General features: G+C 47.6%; 1 protein-coding gene across 1 annotated transcript; it reads right to left on the reverse strand.

The window, feature by feature from the left end:
• Window positions 1-3,015: 3,015 nt before the first annotated feature.
• On the reverse strand, window positions 3,016-14,237 carry LOC123110796 (trafficking protein particle complex II-specific subunit 130 homolog). The gene is made up of 21 exons (XM_044531403.1): window positions 13,994-14,237; window positions 13,126-13,355; window positions 12,819-13,000; window positions 12,395-12,578; window positions 12,186-12,276; window positions 10,672-10,832; window positions 10,193-10,282; window positions 9,906-10,067; window positions 9,616-9,677; window positions 9,437-9,527; window positions 7,051-7,202; window positions 6,723-6,939; window positions 5,949-6,494; window positions 5,542-5,754; window positions 4,959-5,343; window positions 4,784-4,874; window positions 4,621-4,705; window positions 4,239-4,422; window positions 3,722-4,002; window positions 3,529-3,619; window positions 3,016-3,424 (listed from the first exon to the last, which is right to left on the reverse strand). The coding sequence occupies exons 1-21, from the start codon at window positions 14,055-14,057 to the stop codon at window positions 3,249-3,251; spliced, it is 3,738 nt and encodes a 1,245-aa protein (XP_044387338.1). The 5' UTR covers window positions 14,058-14,237; the 3' UTR covers window positions 3,016-3,248.
• Between the last annotated feature and the right edge of the window lie 7,257 nt (window positions 14,238-21,494).

Raw genomic sequence — 21,494 nt, forward strand, 5'->3', positions numbered from 1 at the left:
CGATGGCGTGCGTGACATCAAGATGAAAGAGGAGCTAGCGATCCATGAAGACATGTACACATCGCTGGAGCTGTTCAACCTAGCTACCAAGTGCGCCAGGGCTGAGGAAGGGCGCCTCTCCCTCCTTGAGCTCCCCGCTGCCGACCCAGAAGAGAAGAAGCCCAAGGTCAAGGATGTGAAGCGCAAGGGGGCTGTTGTGCTCGTAGCGGAGCCGGACACCAAGCGAGGCATGGATCAGCCTGAGTCATCTAAAGGCAGTCGGTACTGCGTGTACCATGACCTCCACACCCACAAGACCAATGAATGTCAGGAGCTCAGGGCCATACGAGATGGACGTATCGGCCGACACCCCGACCGCAGCGACCGGGGCTATGGCCGAGGAGGAGGAAGAGGTGGAGGGGTGGGAAGACCGGGGCCCTCGCCAAGGGTGGCGTGACCGGCCTCGCGAGGACCGCTGGCAGGACCAGCCTCGCCAGGGAGGTTGGAGGGATCAGCCTCGCGAGGACCGCCCTCAAGGCAACGCATGCCTCCCTCCTCTACCACCGCCGCAAAGGAGGAATGAAGACCATCACCAGGACGAGGGGGCTGGGGGCTTCCAGGAGCCGCGCACAATTGCTTGCATCCTGGGCGGCGCTCAGGCCCCAGCCTCTCAGTGCATCTTCAAGCAGTTTGCTCGCGAGGTGAATGCAGTCCTCCCCAAGCTTGAGGCCACGCGTCCTCTCAAGTGGTCCGCATGCGCTATCACGTTCAGCTCAACGGATCAGCTCAAGTGTGCGGCAACGGCCGGGGTCCTCCCGATGCTTTGTTCCCCAATCATCAGCAATGTGCAAGTCACCAGGACCCTCATCGACGGCGGAGCTGGGCTCAACGTCCTATCCGTCGAAACGTTCAACAAACTCCAAGTGCCATACGATCAGCTTCAGCCAACCAAGCCTTTCTCAGGAGTCACTGATGGTTCCACTGTTCCAATAGGGCAAGTTCGTCTTCCCGTCACTTTTTGGGCAGCGCAACAATTACGGCACCGAGCTCATTGACTTTGACGTCGCCCACATTCGCCTGCCGTACAATGTCAGTGACTCACCATGGCTACAATGTCCTCAAGATGCCAGGAAGCGGTGGAATCATCACAGTGCCTTGCGAGGAGAGGGATGCAGTGTGCTCTCTTGAGCGTGCCTTCCAGGCCGCGGCAATCGAAGACCCAGATCACAGGAGCGGGAGGCTCCCTGAGGCGGTCCCTAAGAAGAAGAAGGCTTCGCCTGGCCCAAGCGCTCGCGAGGCAGGCGCCTCCGGAGGCGCCGCGTCAGGACCCACGCCCATTCAAGGGGCACCACCCTCTGCCGCATAGGAAGGCGCGCCCAGCGCCCTCCTCGGGCAGCGCCCTCCTGCGGCGTGGCTCAAGTGGGGGCCCAATGCAGCCCAGCTTCATCAGCTCAAGCTCAAGACCCTCGTGAGGGGCCAAGCCTCACGGGGCGGACGACAGGGAGCTTCCTCAGGAGCAGCCTCCTCAGGCGGGCTCGCGAGGAGGCGGAGAGATCAAGGCAGGGCACCTCCCGAGGGGCCCGTGACGCAAGCCATGACGATCGGAGGCCAGGCGGGTGCCAGGCGGGCGCCGGCCTGCGACAAGACCAAGACCAGCAAAACGGCAGGATGGAGGTCATCGTGGAGCCCAGGGCGGCGTCACCGTCAGAGCCTTTGGCAGCCGAAGACCAACTTTAGTTAGGATAAGTGTACCAGATGTTCCCCTTCAAAATGGCCAATTGTTGGTGCCCTTCCCGCTCATTATTTGGGGAGAGGCCCAGGGCCTTGCTCTATAAATAGGACTAGCCACCACAAGGTAGAGGGATCTGTATCTGGAGATCGATCGGAGAGAGAGAGAGAGAAGCGACTGAACTCACCCAAGCAGTTCATCGCACCAGCTCAAGAACAGCCCCTCGTGAGGTTGTTCTCCCTTTGTACTATTCATGATCAGCCCCTGAGGCAATCCACCACACCACACAATGGAGTAGGGTATTACACCACAATGGTGGTCTGAACCAGTATAAATCTCGTGTCCTTTGTATGTTCATCTTTCTTGCCTAGATCTTTGCGAGATTTCGAGACGTGAGCTGGTAGGGGAGAGATCTTCGTGCGCACCCCAGTGTTCGAACCTCAAGGGTCTGCCGGAACCCGAAATCCGACAGAAACAGAAAGTAAAACAAAGCACATGCTGTGTCGGATGATGAACAACGACACTCGGAGTGATGATAGCTGTTGGATGGAAGATCTACAACCCAGTCAACGGCTATCCTCACTGGAGAGCCACTGGATGGTAGATCGACGGCTAGGGTTGCTTCCGACACGCAGGAACAGGGGAATTCTTCAGAGCTGCACTTATCTAGCCTGACAGGTTTTAAAACTTTGCAAGACCACACAGATCGGAAGCACGGGGATCACTCCCGGAATTAAGTAATACGGTTCCGGTGTGGAAATCGTCCTGGTTGGTGGATTTGGTTGTTCCGAGTGCCGGCGTCAAGCCGGGATGGTACAATGGCACTGGTGCAGTGGAGTTTTGTCTCTTGGCTCGTTCCTCGTTGCAGCGACGCTAGTGGTTGCAGCGAAGCTGAGTGTTGTGCAGGTGCTGCCGTTGAGCTGGAGACCTTTCTGTAATATCCATTTTTCACATGGGTTCTTTCGCGCAAAACAAATTGCATGCCTTACTCAACCGTCTATTCCTTACAACGATTGTTGTTGCAAGAACAAGAGGAAGCGCAATTCAGAAAAAAAAAAGAACTGGAGGAAGCGGCCACTTTGGGATTGGCGAGCAAACTTTCTGATTGCATACATAGTGTTGTCAGCCACAAAACTTACATCAAAAGCTTAACGAAGGAGCTTCTTCTGCTTGCTGAAACGAGAGCTCCTTGCACTTGCTTCATTCGACTTTCCTCGAAAACAAACCGTCTAGTGAGTAGCAGTGACAACTGACAAGGAAGAAAGCAAGCAGCTGTAATGCTAGCATTTTCAAAGGGCGACAGCACAAATGCAAATGTTTAGGGTTTACCCCCAACTCATTACTCAGGGCAATGCAAATGTTGAGGGTTAAACCCCCCAGCTCATCACAAGAATTCGGATTCGCACCTAGTCAATCAATATACACCGTGCATGTAACCTATAGAAAAAAGAATAGCCTCCAGGCAAAAACAGAACACCTTGTATCTCAAATGGTGGCCTCTATAAGTAGCTAACGTAATGGCACGGAGATGGCTCATGAATCAAGCCGGTATGCAGTAGGAGGTGCTGAGAGTGGGAGGAAGCACGCACACCAGGTGGGGACCTGCCGGATTGCAGCTGATATTCGCATCGCCTACGTCGGGCAGGCCTAGCTGGGGCGGGTGTACATACCCCGACACCAGCGGGACACATGTCACGGCGATCTCGATCCTTGATCCTGTGGGTAAAATGGATGCCTACTGTTACATTGGTGCACACGATAATTGTGAACTGGCGCTAAAATAAAGATGGACTGAACCGCAGATGTGTCTAGATCCTAACCTTGTGTTTCTGAGAATGAAATGTGACCGCTTTTCCTCCCAGCAACCATCCAGTTCTGTGGATTAGCGTCCACCTGATAAAGTATTTCATCCTGCGAAATAGAATTCGAGCAGCTATGAAGAAATTTTCCAGTGGCATCTGCATAAAAGCAATGCCTGCTGGGAAGCAAAAAAGGAATGTTCTGCAGACTTACATCAGACAGAGATGCCTCCTCCAGGTCCTTCAGCCTTTCAACCCGCCATTTCATGTTGACTAATTGACCAACCCTCAGGCAATCAGTAGAAAACGGAAGGAATCCAACTGCCAGGCATGGATCTAGAACAGGGCGCTTCAGTTTGAGTGAAATCTTGAATAGAAGCTCTTCAGAATCATCAGGTTTAACAGGAACTGGAGAGTGTGCTCCGGTTGCTCGGTCACCGGATATCCCGTATTTAATATGCAACATGCTGTCAGCCTGTTCCAGCTCATCTAGGTCTGAAAATGTGAAAGTTCAAATGGGTGATTCATGTTTAAGATTAGTAGCTTAGAAAATGGAGTTTACGTTGGACATTGTTAGATGTTCATTGTGGCAACCAAACTATACTTTTCATGGTTAGCTTTGCCATAATGAAGTATACAACTCATAGTCGTAGCAAGGAGTAACAGACGTGAGCAATCATTTATTGCAAGTCAGCTTAAGATGAGAAGTGGACTTCCTAGAGAAGACATACCTTTTGTGCCACTTAAACGTATCACAAACAAGATTCCAGCTTTGGAAGAAGGAGCAATAACCAGAGGGAACAAACTCGAAGTCGGACGTCCATCTCCCTTGCCTAGGTGCTCAAATCCAGCTTGTAGGTCCAATGATACATCCTTTACATGCAGAGTAGCCTTCACTTCAGAATGCAATATTACCTGGACACGAAATAAAACATAAATTGGGATCCAATAATCCAAAAGAAATTAGTACCAATTGATACATGCATTTGTTCAACTATGTTATTAGAGCTGCCAGCATTGTTGCTGACACCTAATACAAGATGAAGAGCATATTTTATGTGCCTTTTTTTGAAAACGTATCAGCTAACAATTGTGTAAACATGAGAACTGTACCTGCAGAAGTAGAGTTCCATCATTGCACTTGTCAACAACACGTGTGCTCACATGGAATGGATTAGTGAAATGTACGGCAATGGTCCTGGAAAGCAATCACAATGGTATTTCTTTACTTGGCATATCTAAATAACGAAGTGAGAGCACAAATACTTGAGGGTACCTTTCAAATATTTGATTATGGAAAGCTCCAAATTCAAGCTTGAGAGCAATCATTCTCATCCCATCTACTATGCTATGTTTCTGAGGGGATGCTGAACAAATAAAGACACAACAAAAATGTCAAGTGACTGCCTGAAACACACTACTATACCTGATGTTATCTATTTCATACGAACCTGGGGATGTTCCCTTTGGGATTGTATCGTCGATAGCACGAACAGGGAACCAAACAAGAGTTGTCACGTCACTAGCCCAATCTGGCAGTTTTATCTTCCCATTTTCGATAGGAACCTTCTCAACACTTCCAGTATCAGTGGGCCTTGATAATGCCTTGGAAGCATCAATAGGACTAGAGTGCTCCCCGTCGCTTCTGTAACTTTCTATCTCAATCATCTGAGACTCCTCGATTTTTAGTTCAGCACCGGCATCTATATGCAGTATGCCACCTTTCAAAGAATAGTCTATAGGCTTGACAATCAGCCCGATCCACTGGAGTTCATTCATAAGCAACGCAGATGATACAGCAGGAGTAATATCAACCAAAGCTCTCGGTTTTCTCACCTAGAGTGAACGCACACACACAAAAAGTGAGACTGACCCGATAAAACGCACACACACTACATATAAGAAAGGTTTATCCTGTTATTTTAAGTGTGCCTATTTATAATTTTGGAAATAATGCTAGCTGACTTATGGTAAGTTGACATGATTCACAAGGGCTGATTTGTCATAATACTCCAGCTAATTTTAATGCATTACCTTCAAAACAGGTCTTGTTGGCTTCTCAAAGCTCATGAATTCATCAGTGTCCACTGGACCATCTTGAGAAAATCCATGTGATCTGAATGACAGCTTGCCAATCTGTCCAGTGAGAGCGCCCAACACATAGGAACCTGGCTTTTGAGGAGGAATGTCGAAGGTGATAATATTTCTACCAGGTACAAGAACACGTGCATCTGTACTCCTTATTGCCTGCATTACATGGCATCATTCATTGATTAGGTGACTGCAAAAAACATATGTGCAATTACTTCTGAAAGTTGTCCTACAATGATGAAACTGGATTTGAATTGGAAACATACTAGTGTATCAGACTAAACAAGAAGTCTACATCCCACAAGGAAAAAAAGAAAGTAATTGATAATGTAACAGCAAATTAACTGTACCTTAAGACCTTCATCTGCGCTAGAGAAAGCTGACAATCTTAAACTTAGAGACTCAAGTGTTATGTCATCTGGGAAGCCACTCCAAACTGCTACAGATAGTGTACCAGGATCACCATCACATAATTCTAATGGCGGAGCAGGATTTCCAGCGAATGTAATTAATGATGAAACATCAAGGGGTACAGGATGCCTCATTTCACTGTGAGCAAGCCGAACAACCTCTGACTGGAAAGCCTGCAGCTCTTTAGATGAAAACAAGCTACTCTCAAGAGAAAGTAACTTCACACAGGAAGCCAGATAACCAGCTTCGTCATTAAGAATCTTCTGGCATTCTGCAAGATCAGGAAGAACATCTGCCAACAGTTCTTCCCAGCCTTCTGCAGAATAGAGAGCACACACTTTCTCATAGGATTTTGCAGCCAGGTCGTAATTCCCATGCTTAAAAAATATAGCTGCAATCTCTCCATCAAGCACAACTCCATGTCTTTTCCACCAAGAGCGGTGATAATTGTCAGCTGCGCCTTTAGTAAGCTCCATATATCTACTCTGTTAACACAGAAACAAACACTGTTGCAGTTTTTGGGAAAATTTATATAAATAACATGATATTTAATTAGTGTCTCCAAAATTAATTAGTTCAACGAACTAATTTTAAAATAGATTAAGGGGAAATGAGCAGAATGGCAAAGTACAATTAAAGTATTCCAAAATATATATAACAGGATAGTAAGAAAAGAATCTATCATGGCGAGCTGTGGCTGAATAAATATACACCTCAAATTCTTCTGGTGATGAAAGTGACGTCATAAAATCAGGATCAGATATCGTCTGTTTCAATGCATGCTCAGCAGCAACATGAATTTCTGACAACCTCATGGGCCGATCAACTGGTAGAGAAGTCTCAGAGGTTGCTGGCCCAGACATAGTTCTTGTCATCAAGTTAGAAGAAGATTTGTTGGGAGAAAGTTTTGAATGTGCACCTAAACCTGAACTGTCCAGACAAAAATATACGCATATATGAATAAGACAATCCAACAGTTTATGCTGAAATTCCCACTCCAGATATAAATGCATCATAAATGGGAGAAATGGCTGCCCGTACCCATCAACTGAATCATATAATTCAGACAAATTTCCAACTGAAAGAAAAGCTCTACGCCTATTAGCTTCACGTAGAAGAGAAGAAGGTTCCAATGGCAGTGGTTTCCTCTGAATGTCAAAGAGCTTTTCTCTTGCTTTTGCTTGAAGAATTGTCTGCATAAGGAGAATATTTCACCACTTTAAGCCACAGTTTGCATTAAATATGCAATATAAGCAGCTAAACACTAGAAGCATTTTCCTTTGTCCAAGACCGAGGGAGAGCCTTAAAAGAATTCCCATATTCCGACTCCAGAATTTGGCATCTCCAGTTTCTTTTTTTATTATTCTACACCCAAATGCATAATTATACTAGTGATGAACCTGAAGTTTCCGTGTATGAAAAATTGCATGTTCACAGGAACAAAAAACTGAAAATGATATTGATCCCTAACATGGATGCATGGAATAGCATGTTCTATTTCCATATCCCATGCTTCATTTCATGCCATTTCGTACAGAAAGATTTGCCTTTTGAGCATACAATATTAGAGGAAGGGGCGACTAGATCTAGTGACTGATTTCTAACATGTTGATGTCGTCACTTCGCATGGGTATTGTTATGGCGCTGCTAGAAAGAGGGCGCGAGAGGGCCAGCCGGGAGCCTTTTTGCCCACGGCCGGGCAAGAGGGAAGGGATTTCCTTCTTGATTCTTGCTTGATTAGATTGATACATCTCCTCTTTTTATATAGAGAGGTTTACTTGACTCCCAAGCAAGGCTTACTTGACCCCTAAGCAAGCAACCCTTATCTCTAATTAACCCTAAGACTAACGGGCTATACCGCCAGCCCAGGCCCATTACGTACTCTAACACTACACCCCACCTGGACATGCAGCTTGTCCTCGAGCTGCAGCCTAACCAACTTATAACCATGACTCGACGCAACACAAACCTAACACCTAAAAACAAGCCTTTTACATATCGGCTTGTGTTATTACTCTCAAACTAAAATAGACTGGGACGCTTTATTTTGGACATGCACGTGTAGAGCCACCTGGATCCCATGGACACCACCTGGACAAAAGGAGTGCATGTGTATGGCTGTTGGTCTGCACTGCACAGGGAAGAGTGGAGGGCTTGCGATGGAGAATGTCGAGGAGGGGTGCGCCCCCCCAACCGCCGATGTCGCAGACTTTGAGGTTGCTGCCCACGGGGAAAACAGCATGCCCGCCGCCCGTGGGGGAAACCGCATGCCCAAGATCCCCGACGCAGCTGACGAGATCGAGGTCCTTTGCGCAGCGAAGGGCAACTTGGAGGAGCGGCAGCTGCAGACCACGCATCTCCCGCACACGCCGATGCGCTAGGAGGCCGCGCGCGGCAGCCTGCAGCCTCACCGCCGCCGACACGTGGCGGGTAGCGATCCAAGACGGAAGCGGTGACTGCGGCGGTGGGGACTTGATTTGCTGGATGTGGACGCCCTGGGATGGCGGCGGCGCTGATGGGAACAAGGTCGTCGCAGTCCCGTCGTAGGGCATCCCATACTGGGCGGCGGAGCTGACCGGCGATGGCTGTTGCGGTGTCGCGCCGGGCAGCGGCAGCGGCTGCTGCGGCAAAGCGCCGGGCGCGGCGGAGGCTGCTAGGAGCGGCGGCTACCACTGCAGCCAGGGCTGGGCGGTGGTGGCGATGGATGGCAGCTGCAGCGGCCCGGCGAAGGCCGCCTGGTGCGGCGGCTGCCACGGCAGCCACGGCGACGCGGGGGCGGCGATGGGCGGCGCAGCCGGGGGCGGCCCGTAGGACCCGGCCAAGAACATGTGGATCTCCTGGACCGCCTGGGTTAGGTCCCGCAGCACCCCGAACACCTCCTCCGGGGTGAGGACGGCGGATCCCAGCGGGGGCGGGCGCGACGGAGGATCCCGGCGCGGGCAGGAGCGGGGCGACGGTCGTGGTGGTCGCCAGAGGCGACGAGGTGACCGGCAGCAGAAGAGACGGGCTTGGCGGCGGTGAAGACATGATCGAACCGAAGCTAGCTGATACCAAATTGTTATGGCGCTGCTAGAAAGAGGGCGCGAGAGGGCCAGCCGGGAGCCTTTTTGCCCACGGCCGGGCAAGAGGGAAGGGATTTCCTTCTTGATTCTTGCTTGATTAGATTGATACATCTCCTCTCTTTATATAGAGAGGTTTACTTGACTCCCAAGCAAGGCTTACTTGACCCCTAAGCAAGCAACCCTTATCTCTAATTAACCCTAAGACTAATGGGCTATACCGCCAGCCCAGGCCCATTACGTACTCTAACAGGTATGGCCCAATTATTAGACCACATAAGAGCGAAATAGACTTTTGATGCAAAAGAACCAAAAAATGCAGATGAAACCTAATAAGAAGGCATGATACAATGCTGAAAAATGCTTGCCTTCTCCTTTGCCATTACTTCTGCCGACGAATCAGGTGGAATCAAAGGCCAAGTAGCTGGCTTTGGCCAAGATAGCATGCTTAATGAGGCACTGCAGGTACATTAAACATGTTAATTCGAACGCAAAACTCGATGGAAGGGTGAATTCAGAATATAAAATAGTGACATTGATCTTATACCTGTTGACTGGACTTTTTTCTATTTCAACCCCATAACCAATCAAATAAGCAAGCCTCATAAACTGCCATATCCATCAAGAGTAATATGTAAGCAAAGAGTTTTGCATGTTTTCAGCGAATTAGGCAAATATAGTCCAAAAGATAAGCAAGAAGGAGTTGATGGCACATTTAATCTGATTGCGGCAAGAAGCTAATAAACCAACAAAACACAAAACAAGAACTGCATTCTCTAGTGCCCATTTGAACTTCAAACCATTACAAAGTGCAGACAGATGATTATTAAAACTTGCCTTAGCACGACAGAGAGAATAAAGGTCACCCTGAAGACGATAGAACTCCTTCTCTGAATCAATAGCAACAACTCCACCATCATATTGTGTACTTGTGGATTTAATTAAACCCAAACAAGCAATTATCACCCATACTTCGCGAAAACAAAAGGGTAGTGCATTCTGAAGGAAAAGGGAAAACACATTCAGGATTACTAAACAAGTAGTATTTTGCAAAGGGTGATAGTCTTCCTAGAACATATTTAATTCTTGGCAAGGAGAAATATAGTGAAGCCATGGTTACATACCTCATGCACGGCTAGCGTCTTGGAAAAGCTGACAACAAAAGCATATCCTCTTGCAGCAACCTCAACTGGTCGAGACAGTTTAAATAATAACTGAAAAGGTGAAATAAAATAAATGATAAATACAATATTTAATTGTAAGTTGTCGTAGAACCATTAATAATGAATTGTATAAAAAACAAATTTAGCATAAATTAAAACGCCAGGGGTTGTAGTTCTATATGACAAGACCCATTTGAGCACAACAAGAACATGCTCCTCTCCTAATTAATTAAATAAGTGTCATGCTTGACTGCTTGTGCTATATTACAAGTAATTATTATTGTTTCATGATCCTCTCCTAATCGTAAACATTGTGTAACTCTAGTTGCTACAAAATAAAGCAATAAATCGAGGTACTTTCATACTTACATAAAATACTAAGCAGTTGTACAATATTGCACAAACTATTTCAACAAACGAATAATCCATTATGCACATACCTTGGCCTGGCAAGCAAATATGTATTGCCTAAACTCAAATTCCCTGAACACGTCATCCTGAACAATCTGGGTCAACGCTTTGAACCCTGGATTTAGCAGCGCAGCCTGATCATCACCAGTATCCAGTCCTCCAAATTCTCGAGGTTTCCCTGGGAGATTTACTGCATCCATGCAAACAAAATGATATGGACACTAATGAGCAAACTATCTTATAAAATACATATACAGGAAACTTAATATTCCAAAAAAGTTTGGCAGCACGGGTAAGCTTTATGTCAAAACGTAGCACTCTTTCTTTTCTTAACATAGAAGACAAGGAATTAGTTGATGACATCACCATTATAGTATTTGAAGCAAAGAAAAGCGTGCCAAAGAGTCAGCAAATAAATAGTTACTCACAGTCACCTCCAGAAAGAACAAGCAAGCTTCCACAAACAGATCTATAAGTTTATGGTTGGAAATAATGTCAATCATTTATAGTCATATTTGATCTTCATGCTACTCTGTTTCATTTTACTTTGCATATTAGATAATTTACGCATACCTAGGAGGAGTTAAGAGGGGCTGTTTAGGCTTCATGCATTGGCTCATGGAGCCACTGGTCATATGCTCATCCGTACATTGGCTCATTATTCCTCGGTGTCCTAATAAGCAATGTCTAACTAACTGATCATCACTGGTCATCTATAAGAAGCTCAGTTCAATGTCTCTATATAGTAATACAAATTCAGAAACCTCAAGGCAAACTACTTCTAATCTACGGTCCATACTACATGTGCCATAAATGAGGAACCTGTGTTGCACTTCTGTCAGCACAATTTAATGTTAGCCTATGGAAATGAGAACTGTTCCAGATTCATATTGGGGTCAACATTATCGGAGAAAGCAACAAGATGACACTGGCGCATAAGAACCAACTGGCTGGACACAACCGGAATCAGACCTGCAAAGGGAGAGCACTGCTGCACTGCAGGCAGATTCTACCATGACAGACTACAACTCGAAAAATACAGCTCGTGTTTGAGAAGGACTGTTTGGACTCTTCTAAACTGGATTCGCTCCTAATCTCTCCCCTGGACTCTGGCCTAACTTTTCTTGCCAGGATGTCTGCCTAGTTCTCGAACTTCTGCAATGGTATATAGGTCAGTTAGCATTGCACATTTTATTCTCAAGCAACGATAAAAATCCATCTTCCCCAAATTCTCTTCGGTACCCCTATAACTCTCCTGCGCTATTTTTTTCTGTATTGCCACCAGCAGTGGCTAACCACCACCATTAGCCTTGGCTAACGTTGTCCTACCCCTACAAACTACAAAGCAATCACATACACCTTATGATAGATGTATGGAGTTACTCTGAGTTCATGAAAAAACGCATGACTCTTGAGTCTTGATCACCTTACACTGAACCCTGATATATTAGAAAGAAAATCCTTTGATGATGCAAGTTTAATTAGAGATGAAGCTCAAAACTCAATGCAACATAACTGCCCCAGATCAAAGTTGAAGAAAAACCTGATTCTGAATAGCATAGTTCAAGCTCATCATATTCACGGAGTGAATCTTCATGAAGATTAGTCACCTCAAACATAAATGCCAAGCTTTCCTGAACAAATAAGAGTGTAAGCTCAAGAAAGCCACACAAACGTAAAGGAACACAGTGCCACTGAGAATGAAATAAGTAACAACAATTGATAAGCACTAGAAATGGTCCCATTGCTAACCTTCAGAATAAAAAAGTTGCAGAAGTTCCATACTGGTGTGAATCGCTGCTCACTTAACCTGCGGTTTTCCTCTTCATAGAACTGAACCCTTCTATCCAATGTGTTTCTTATGCAGTCCACCATTTTCGAGTCAAAATCGTCCCAGAATTCATCATCAGGTCCATGAAGATCAAATTTGCAGCACCTATATCATAGATGGGCATTTTAAATTTGCATGTAATTAAGTATTATTTGCAGTAACATCTGAACCGAGAACCCCAAAAGGAGTTCCTTGAGAATTCATAAATGGAGGCATCCTCATAAAAAATTCAATGCAAGATGACAGGTGACGCATGTTGCAGTCAAACAACAAATACATACAAATATTCAGCACACAGATATGAGTGTTGCCAACTCGGATATGGAGACGTGGCAAAAGAAATACCTTTCTCTCTTTTTAGTGTTGAAATCGGCCTCAAGCCTAGCGTATACTTTCTTTGCCATCTTAGTTGCTTGATCATTGCTAGGATGGGCCTTCGACACAAATACAATGAACCATTCTCTCTCATCATTTTGCACAATTAATTTGAGGCGGGGCTTAAGAATGGTCTTGAACTCATCAAGATCCTGTACATTTCATATATATGAAGAATGGCAAAAAGTCATGGTCCATTTGAAAAGTGATGTTATCTAAAACTAGAATCAGGAAGAGCAGCATGCAACATGATATTTAAAAATGTGGAGAGAAGTACCTCGCAAGTAACAAGAACAACAGTAGCATATGGTTCGCGAAACCAAAACAAGTATTGTTCTTGCGGAAATCGACTACGCAGCCTTGAATCAGTTGTCTGTATAAACTCAGCTGGTAGGTTTTCCACTAAAACGGGGTTCCTCGCCTTGTTATTGAGACAGGCTTTCTTGACTGGCAAGCGTTGCTCAAAACTATCTTTGACGTTGAGCCACAAGTCACTCACATCCTCAACTGTTACAAAAGATTATTTGCTGATGATAAGGAATTTATACAACAAATACACAAATTTGATCTCGCATTTTGTCAGCATGTGTGGCGAGGAGCTAAAGTAGTTGTGTTAGTCAACTTTTATTGTATAACTCCGGACTATACCAATGGCAATCTGCCTGTCCAACACTGCACAGGTGCGTGCAATTTGAGATAAATTTCATATGAAGCAGGTTTGTGCCAATATGCTGGTGCATTATGTGGTTTCCATGCAGATTGTTTGGCCACATTGGAAATTGGAGACAACACTCATTCCCCCATTAGCTTAAGCACAGCGAACCTTACTTGTCACTAGTTGAGATGCGACCAGCAGGAAGCAAAACACAACCCTCCAGCCCTCACACCACCATGAATATCACTCAACAGGATGTCACAGCAAGCCCGAGACCACCATTTCAGCTATATTATCTAGAAATATCACCATTTCATCTCCAATTGCCGCCCGATCGGGCGCAACCCTCCCGCGTGGCCCCGAGATCACGCGGGCCGGCTGCGCAGATCGCGCTATTCTGCGAGTCGCGGCAGCGCACGGGAGAGCGCGGTTCATGGTAGGTATGGGATCCGAGGGGTTAGGAGTAGGGTGAAGAGAGGAGGTGGCATACCGGCGATGACGATGCGGTCCGAGGAGGACTTAATGGTCTGGAACTGCGCCAGATAGTTGGCCATGGCCGCAGCCGGCGCAGGGGCAAGGAGATAGCTTCGGCGCTGGGGCTACTGCTCCATGCGGCGAACGTTCCGACGCCGGAGAGGTCGCCGGAGACAGGGACAAGGCGGGGGAGTGGCGAGATGCGGAGGGGAGGGGGAGTGGTGGGGGAGTTGAGTTTGGTGGAGACGACAAGGCGGCAGGCGCTCAAACGGGTCGGGTCGGGTCGGGTGCGAAGCGGGCAAGTGGCTTAACGGGGCGGAGAGGCCGTCGAGGTGGGCGAACTTCGTCGGTCAGAGCATCCACACCCGGCCATCTCAAACCCGCCTTAAACACGTGGACTGACCACCCGATCAGTGACTGATCAACAAAAACCGACCTGAAAGCCTCAAGCTGATCGGCATCCTTCATATCCAGTTCAAATATAGGCGAATATAAGAAGACCCAGGCGCGACCAGACGTGTCCGTCACGTCGGACTGACGATTATTCCCCACGGAATCGCCCGGAAACCCGGCGGTCCGACGGACGTCTCCTCCGATGGGGGTGTGAATGACACCCCCCTGACTCGCCACCCGAGGCCAAATCCAGCTATTTAAGTCGGTCGGCGTACCCCAACCCTAGCCACATCCACTTCCTCCCTCTCTGCACCGCCAGCCCGAGCCCATCCACCTCTCTCCCGTTCCGCCACTCTTCCCACGCCGTTCGGCTTCGACATGGCCCGCAAAAGAAGAAGACGTATGCTCTGCTCATGCCGGAGCGTCGTTTGCAGATTGAGGAGGAGATCCGAACAAGGTCTGTCGCCCGCATCGCAGCCGGTCTGCCTCCGGACTCGCCGTAGCCGTATGAGGAGGAGGAAGAGAAGCGGCAGACGGCTCCGATGGATGTGGCGGATCTGGAGGAGACAAGGCGGAGCATCCGTAGGATAACCTGACGGGGGCCATCCTCTTTAGCAGAAAGACGTATATTCCTTGCTCATTATCAGACAATCGCTTATTCCCAAACCTCTTGTGGGACTAATCGTTTTCATTTACCATCTCATGGAAAACCCTTTTCGTTCCGCTTAGCCCTATCGGGTATTTTAGTGATAGGTTCTGTAGGAAGTGGACGGTCCTATTTGGTCAAGTACCTAACGAAAAATTACGATTTTCCTTTCATTAAGGTACGAGGGCTTCTTATTCCACAAGAACGAAAAACTCCGGGCTTCAGCATGGAGGACGCGAAGGTGGAGTTCACGGTCGCCCAAGCGACTAAGATGGCGGAGCAACATGCCATCTTGTAGTCCATTCAGGATGATGCCTATGTGGAGGCCAACCGGCAGTTCATCCGGTGCGAACCGGTCGTGATCGACGCGCTTTTCGACGAACTCGACGCGGAGATGGAGGTGGAGGCCGACGTGGAGCAGCTGGAAGAGCTGGAGTTGCGGTTGCCGCCCATGTACCTAGAGACGGGCACGGAGATAGTGGGCAAACGAGGATTAGGGTAGTATAGGTTTCTACGCAGGATTTTCTCGTTTGCATGATTTGTAAGGTTTCAAATATGAGATATCTAGATGCAGAGTAGTAAATTTAAGGCCCGACCTATCATTACCCGCGGACGCGCCCGGACGAGTCCGCTTTGAGGGGGCGGATTTGCCAAGTCCGGCTGTAGATGCGCTTAAGGATTCTTCGAGAAAATCTACCGCAAATCATTATGGCCGAAGCGCCACATCGGTCCTCCTACACCATCTGATTCGGTCTCCTACATTCGTTTGATATGTCGGGTCGGCTCTATCGACCCTTCCCCCATCCAAGAAATCCTCATCGCCACGCCGTGTCTGTTCCCTTCCCAAACGCCAACCGGCTCACCGGCTGCCCTCGCTTGCTTGCCTTGCTATTGACGTTCACCAACGATGCTACCCGCCGTTGATCACAACTTCCCCCGTTGTCATCCATAGCAAAGTCATTCACCGCAACCTTCCTTTATTGTCACCCACGTTGCAACCATGGTAGTGCCATCATTGTCGGCCGCATCAACGCTCCTCCTGAGATGTAGCACTTTTAGACGACCTTTTGATATGGAGCACTGATTCTTTTAATAGCGTCAAGAAAGAGATAAAACATGAAAAGAGAACTAGAGGATCTTCAGAACGATCCCTTAATAGTTGGCCCGACTCATGTCGGGTTAAAGATCATTGAGAAGTTGGTTGAATTGTACTACCATGAAGAGATCATGTGGCGCCAGCGATCGCATATCGAGTGGCTTGCAACAGGTGACAAGAATACAAAATATTTTCTTCAAAGGGATTGTACTATGAGAACGAAAAATCTAATCAAATTCCTCGCTAAACATGATGGGACAAGTACGTCCAACTTGGCCGATGAAAGATCGTGGATGTCGTCCAGAGAGGGGATGAATAGGCGCTTTAAAATAATTACAGTATAGGCTTGAACAAATGCGGAATAAAACTAGCGTTTAATTTGTCAAGCACAAAAGTTAAATCAACTAGGCTCACCTATGTGCACCAACAACTCATGCTAAGTGTTGGGAAACGTAGTAATTTCAAAAAAAATCCTACACACACACAAGATCATGGTGATGCATAGCAACAAGAGGGGAAAGTGTGTCCATGTACCCTCGTAGACCGAAAGCGGAAGTGTTAGCACAACGCGGTTGATGTAGTCGTACGTCTTCACGATCCGACCGATCCAAGTACCGAACGTACGGCACCTCCGAGTTCAGCACACGTTCAGCTCGATGACATCCCACGAACTCCGATCCAGCAGAGCTTTGCGGGAGAGTTCCGTCAGCACGACGGCGTGATGACGGTGTTGATGATGGTACCGACGCAGGGCTTCGCCTAAGCACCGCTACGATATTATCGAGGTGGAATATGGTGGAGGGGGGCACCGCACACGGCTAAGAGATCAATGATCAATTGTTGTGTCTATGGGGTGCCCCCTGCCCCCGTATATAAAGGAGCAAGGGGGAGGCGGCCGGCCTAGGAGGAGGGCGCGCTAAGGGGGGAGTCCTACTCCCACCGGGAGTAGGACTCCTCCTTTCCTAGTAGGAGTAGGAGAGAAGGAAGGGGAAGGGAGCAGGGAAGGAAGGAGGGGCGCAGCCCCTCCCCCTAGTCCAATTCAGACTAGGCCTTGGGAGGGGCCTGCCCTAGGCAGCCCCTCTCTCTTTCCCGTATGGCCCAATAAGGCCCAATACTTCTCCCTGGCGAATTCCCGTAACTCTCCGGTACTCCGATAAATACCCGAATCACTCGGAACCTTTCCGATGTCCGAATATAGTCGTCCAATATATCGATCTCTACATCTCGACCATTTCGAGACTCCTCGTCATGTCCTCGATCTCATCCGGGACTCCGAACTACCTTTGGTACATCAAAACACATAACTCATAATATAAATCGTCACCGAACTTTAAGCGTGCGGACCCTACGGGTTCGAGAACTGTGTAGACATGACCGAGACACATCTCCGGTCAATAACCAATAGCGGAACCTAGATGATCATATTGGCTCCCACATATTCTATGAAGATCTTTATCGGTCAAACTGCATAATAACATATGTTGTTCCCTTTGTCATCGGTATGTTACTTGCCCGAGATTCGATCGTCGGTATCTCAATACCTAGTTTAATCTTGTTACCAGCAAGTCTCTTTACTCGTTATGTAATGCATCATCCCGCAACTAACTCATTAGTCACATTGCTTGCAAGGCTTATAGTGATGTGCATTACCGAGAGGGCCCAGAGATACCTCTCCGACAATCGAAGTGACAAAACCTAATCTTGAAATACGCCAACTCAACATGTACCTTTGGAGACACCTGTAGAGCTCCTTTATAATCACCCAGTTACATTGTGACATTTGGTAGCACACAAAAGTGTTCCTCCAGTAAACGGAAGTTGCATAATCTCATAGTTGTAGGAACATGTATAAGTCATGAAGAAAGCAATAGCAACATACTAAACGATCAAGTGCTAAGCTAACGGAATTGGTCAAGTCAATCACATCATTCTCCTAATAATGTGATCTCGTTAATCAAATTACAACTCATGTCTATGGTCAGGAAACACAACCATCTTTGATCAACGAGCTAGTCAAGTAGAGGCATACTAGTGACACTATGTTTGTCTATGTATTCACACATGTATTATGTTTCCGGTTAATACAATTCTAGCATGAATAAGAAACATTTATCATGATATAAGGAAAAAATAATAACTTTATTATTGCCTCTAGGGCATATTTCCTTCAGTCTTCCACTTGCACTAGAGTCAATAATCTAGTTCACATCGCCATGTGATTTAACACCAATGTTCACATCTGTATGTGATTAATACTGTCAGGGATATACCCTGCGGTGTAACCCGGCCGGAAGTATAACCCGGCCGGACTTGGCGACTCACCAGAGACCCGGCTAGAGCTTGGCGATCCGCCCAAACATGGCGGTTTACATGTGACCCGTCTGGACATTGTAATTCACTGGAGACCCGGCGGGCAGATTAGACGGACGACAAGGCTCAAGGCCCAACAGGCCGGCTTATACTCTGGTGGGCCGGCTTAAGAGGAAAGCGCAAGGAATATTCCCTTACAAAGGAAGCAAGACTAGGACTCCACTTGTAATTGAGTAATTCTAATCCTATTAGGACTAGTCATGTAACCCGCCCCTTCAACTTATATAAGGAGGGGCAGGGCACCCCAAAGAGGGACAAGGAACAAGAAACAATATCTAGGGCTAGACACAAAGGGGGAGCCGGCTGATGCGGCGACTCTCGATGAGCATAATGAGACCTAGCCTCAAACAGCATGTAGGGCTATTCCGGATGATGTTTCCCGGGGCCCGAAGCTATCTAAATCCTTGTCTTGTGTGTTGCGTCTCTCGTCCCGATCAACCCCTCTCAAGCTACCGCATAGGTGTGTTGGCCTCACGACTAAAGTCCCTGTAAAAGGACATCTGCCGTGACAATTCCACGACAGTTGGCGCCCATCGTGGGGCTGCGCACGGTGGTGTTGAGTTCTTGGAGGGATTTCTCCTAGGGATCGAGGATCTCGCGAGTTCGTCAGATGAGGAAGAGCCGGAAATTCATTGTTTTGTGACTGGAAACATGTCTTCAGAGCCGGCATATGCAATACTGAGATCGAGGGAAATTAGGGTTGCGTTTGCGCACCATCGACATGATCTGCAATACAACGAGGCCAAAAGAAAATCGATCTTCGCTGCTGCGTCAATTTATCAAATCGTCGGGTCACCAATGGTACAACGTGCACGCGTATCCATCCTGACGCTCGTACGTATGGTTGTGTACTCGTGCATCAAGCCCCGAGGCGCGTCAATGTACGCTGTTGCTGCCGCCCTCACAAGTATGGAGCAACGATTGAAGGAAAAACACTACGTCAAGTAGTACCGCACGTGATCAAAAGTGATCTCATGTGATTAGTACTAATCCTGATCTAATTCTGATGCTTTATTCCACCTGTGGACGGAAGCCGGCGGCCGGTTGGGGATTGTTTTATCTGATCTGCTAAAAAAAGAGAGTCAATGACTCGGAAGTGGATTCCGCCCTCAAGCCCGTTGAGCCGCTGCAACCGCCTCAAGCCGCCGCGACTGCGCTCGTACGAAGACGCCGCCTTTCTGCTGCGAGTCACACTCCTCCGCAACAGGCCGGTTTGCACTGCCGCCGCTGGTTCTGTCGCGCCACAGCTGGTCTTGTGCTCCTGCGCTGAGCCGCCGGCTACTACTACTGCAGTATTAAGTACTACTGGTAGTACAGATGTTCTGCTATAAAAGAGAGGAAAAACAACACACGGCCCGGAGATAGATCTGACACGAGCTCGGTTTTCACGGTTGAGCCGCCCTTGTGGTCTGCTTCGGCCATCTGCTTATGCAGGGACAGAAATAAAGGAAAAGGGCCTGGTTGGAATGTGAGCCGGTTGAAAAAGTTATCTACGGGTGCTACTTATGGATCCTCAGTCGTCCAAACAAAATCAGGTGATATCCATCTAAAAGTATATTTTATTAGCACCTTTTGTTTTTGTCGAAGAACAAATATTCTGGCTTGCGATACTTTTTATGCAGGACAATTGTTCACCTCATATGAGGTGTTATACTGCGGATATGGAGCGCACTAGCAATGTTCTTGTACCGGCGTTTCGTCCGTGCCATAATACCCGGTGAACGAACGTGTGCAAGTCGCCGTCCTTGTAACCCGGTTTACATCAACTAACCGGGACCGAGACCGCGATTGACTCGCCGTCCGAACGGCTTACTGCACTTGTGATTGATTTTTTCGTCTGCACCATTCGCAATGCCGCAGCTGACTGTACCTACCGACTGATTTTATGGTCGCCTTGTTATCACAACTGGATCGACCTTCGACAAAAACCAGGTGCTATTTACCTTATTTTTAAGCACATATTAATTCATCCGAGCAAAGCTACTTTGCCCTATTGTATTTTATATGCAGGAAAATTATTTCTCACAAAGTGGTATTATATCGCGGAGATGGAGACACGCCAAACATTATTTGGCATAGGTGGGCGTCGTTATTCAACAGACTCCCGCTTACAACGCCCTGGCAGTCTCTCGTGACTGCACCGGCTTATAACGATGTGGCCGTCTCTCGCAACCGTGCCTGCTTACAACGCCGTGGCCGTCTCTCGCGACCATGCGGCTTACAACAAGGAGGACAACTCACCCGTCCGCACCGGCTTACAATGCCACGGCCGACTCATCTGTCTGTGCTGCCTCGTCTTTACCGTCTGTCTCTCGCGGCCTGGTCTACATCAACATACCAGGCCGCACTTGTCTGGATGAGTTGTTTATTGATTATGAGCAAGTTACTACTTGGGAAGCCCGGTTTTCTTCCAACAAACAGGAGGCAAATTAGCATATATTATCAGCCGTCGTCTGCACTGGATGGTTCAATGGGCAGGCACACGAGTCGCCGCCACTACAGTTTGGTTAACTTCGAACAACCAGTTGGAAGGAACCATTGGCCGAGTTGCTGACACGGCTCATACGGGATCATTTATAACCCGCCGCAGTCACTTCAACCTTCTGTGGGTTCACATCGCGCTATCAATGCACTGATGATATACACCTTCTGCTCTGGTCCAATATGGAGAATCTCAAGCCAACTCCTCGAGTCGTCTTGAGACTCGCGGGCTACAATGACATGACTCGGCGAAATTGGCCGGTGTTAGTGAATTCAAGAACTCCGGGTCATTGGAGGGAAGGTAACCCGGTTCCGGAGGCTACCGCTATATTGGTGAAAAATTTAAAGGCCGTCAGAAAATTTCTGGTTTAAAAAGAAGGATTTCCGGTTTAAAATCCGGTTCAAGAGACATCTCTCTTCCACAAGGCTTTGAAGCTCTCAAATCCGGTTCAAATCCGGCTCAAGGTAAATTTATCTGTCACAAAGTTTTGAAGCTTTCACATCCGGTTTAAAACTTTCGGTTCAAAAAGA

The sequence above is a fragment of the Triticum aestivum genome, chromosome 5B, assembly GCF_018294505.1.
Source record: "Triticum aestivum cultivar Chinese Spring chromosome 5B, IWGSC CS RefSeq v2.1, whole genome shotgun sequence".
Classification (NCBI taxonomy): Eukaryota; Viridiplantae; Streptophyta; class Magnoliopsida; order Poales; family Poaceae; genus Triticum; species Triticum aestivum.

What these genes read in the sequence shown, in the direction of transcription:
- LOC123110796 (XM_044531403.1), bottom strand. Translation starts at nt 14,057, where the DNA reads ATGGCCAACTATCTGGCGCAGTTCCAGACCATTAAGTCCTCCTCGGAC. An exon ending in CATCACCAGAAGAATTTGAG is followed by an intron (nt 6,495 to 6,722) that starts GTGTATATTTAT and finishes CTGTGTTAACAG; the next exon opens with AGTAGATATATGGAGCTTAC. An exon ending in CAACAAGACCTGTTTTGAAG is followed by an intron (nt 5,344 to 5,541) that starts GTAATGCATTAA and finishes CGTTCACTCTAG; the next exon opens with GTGAGAAAACCGAGAGCTTT.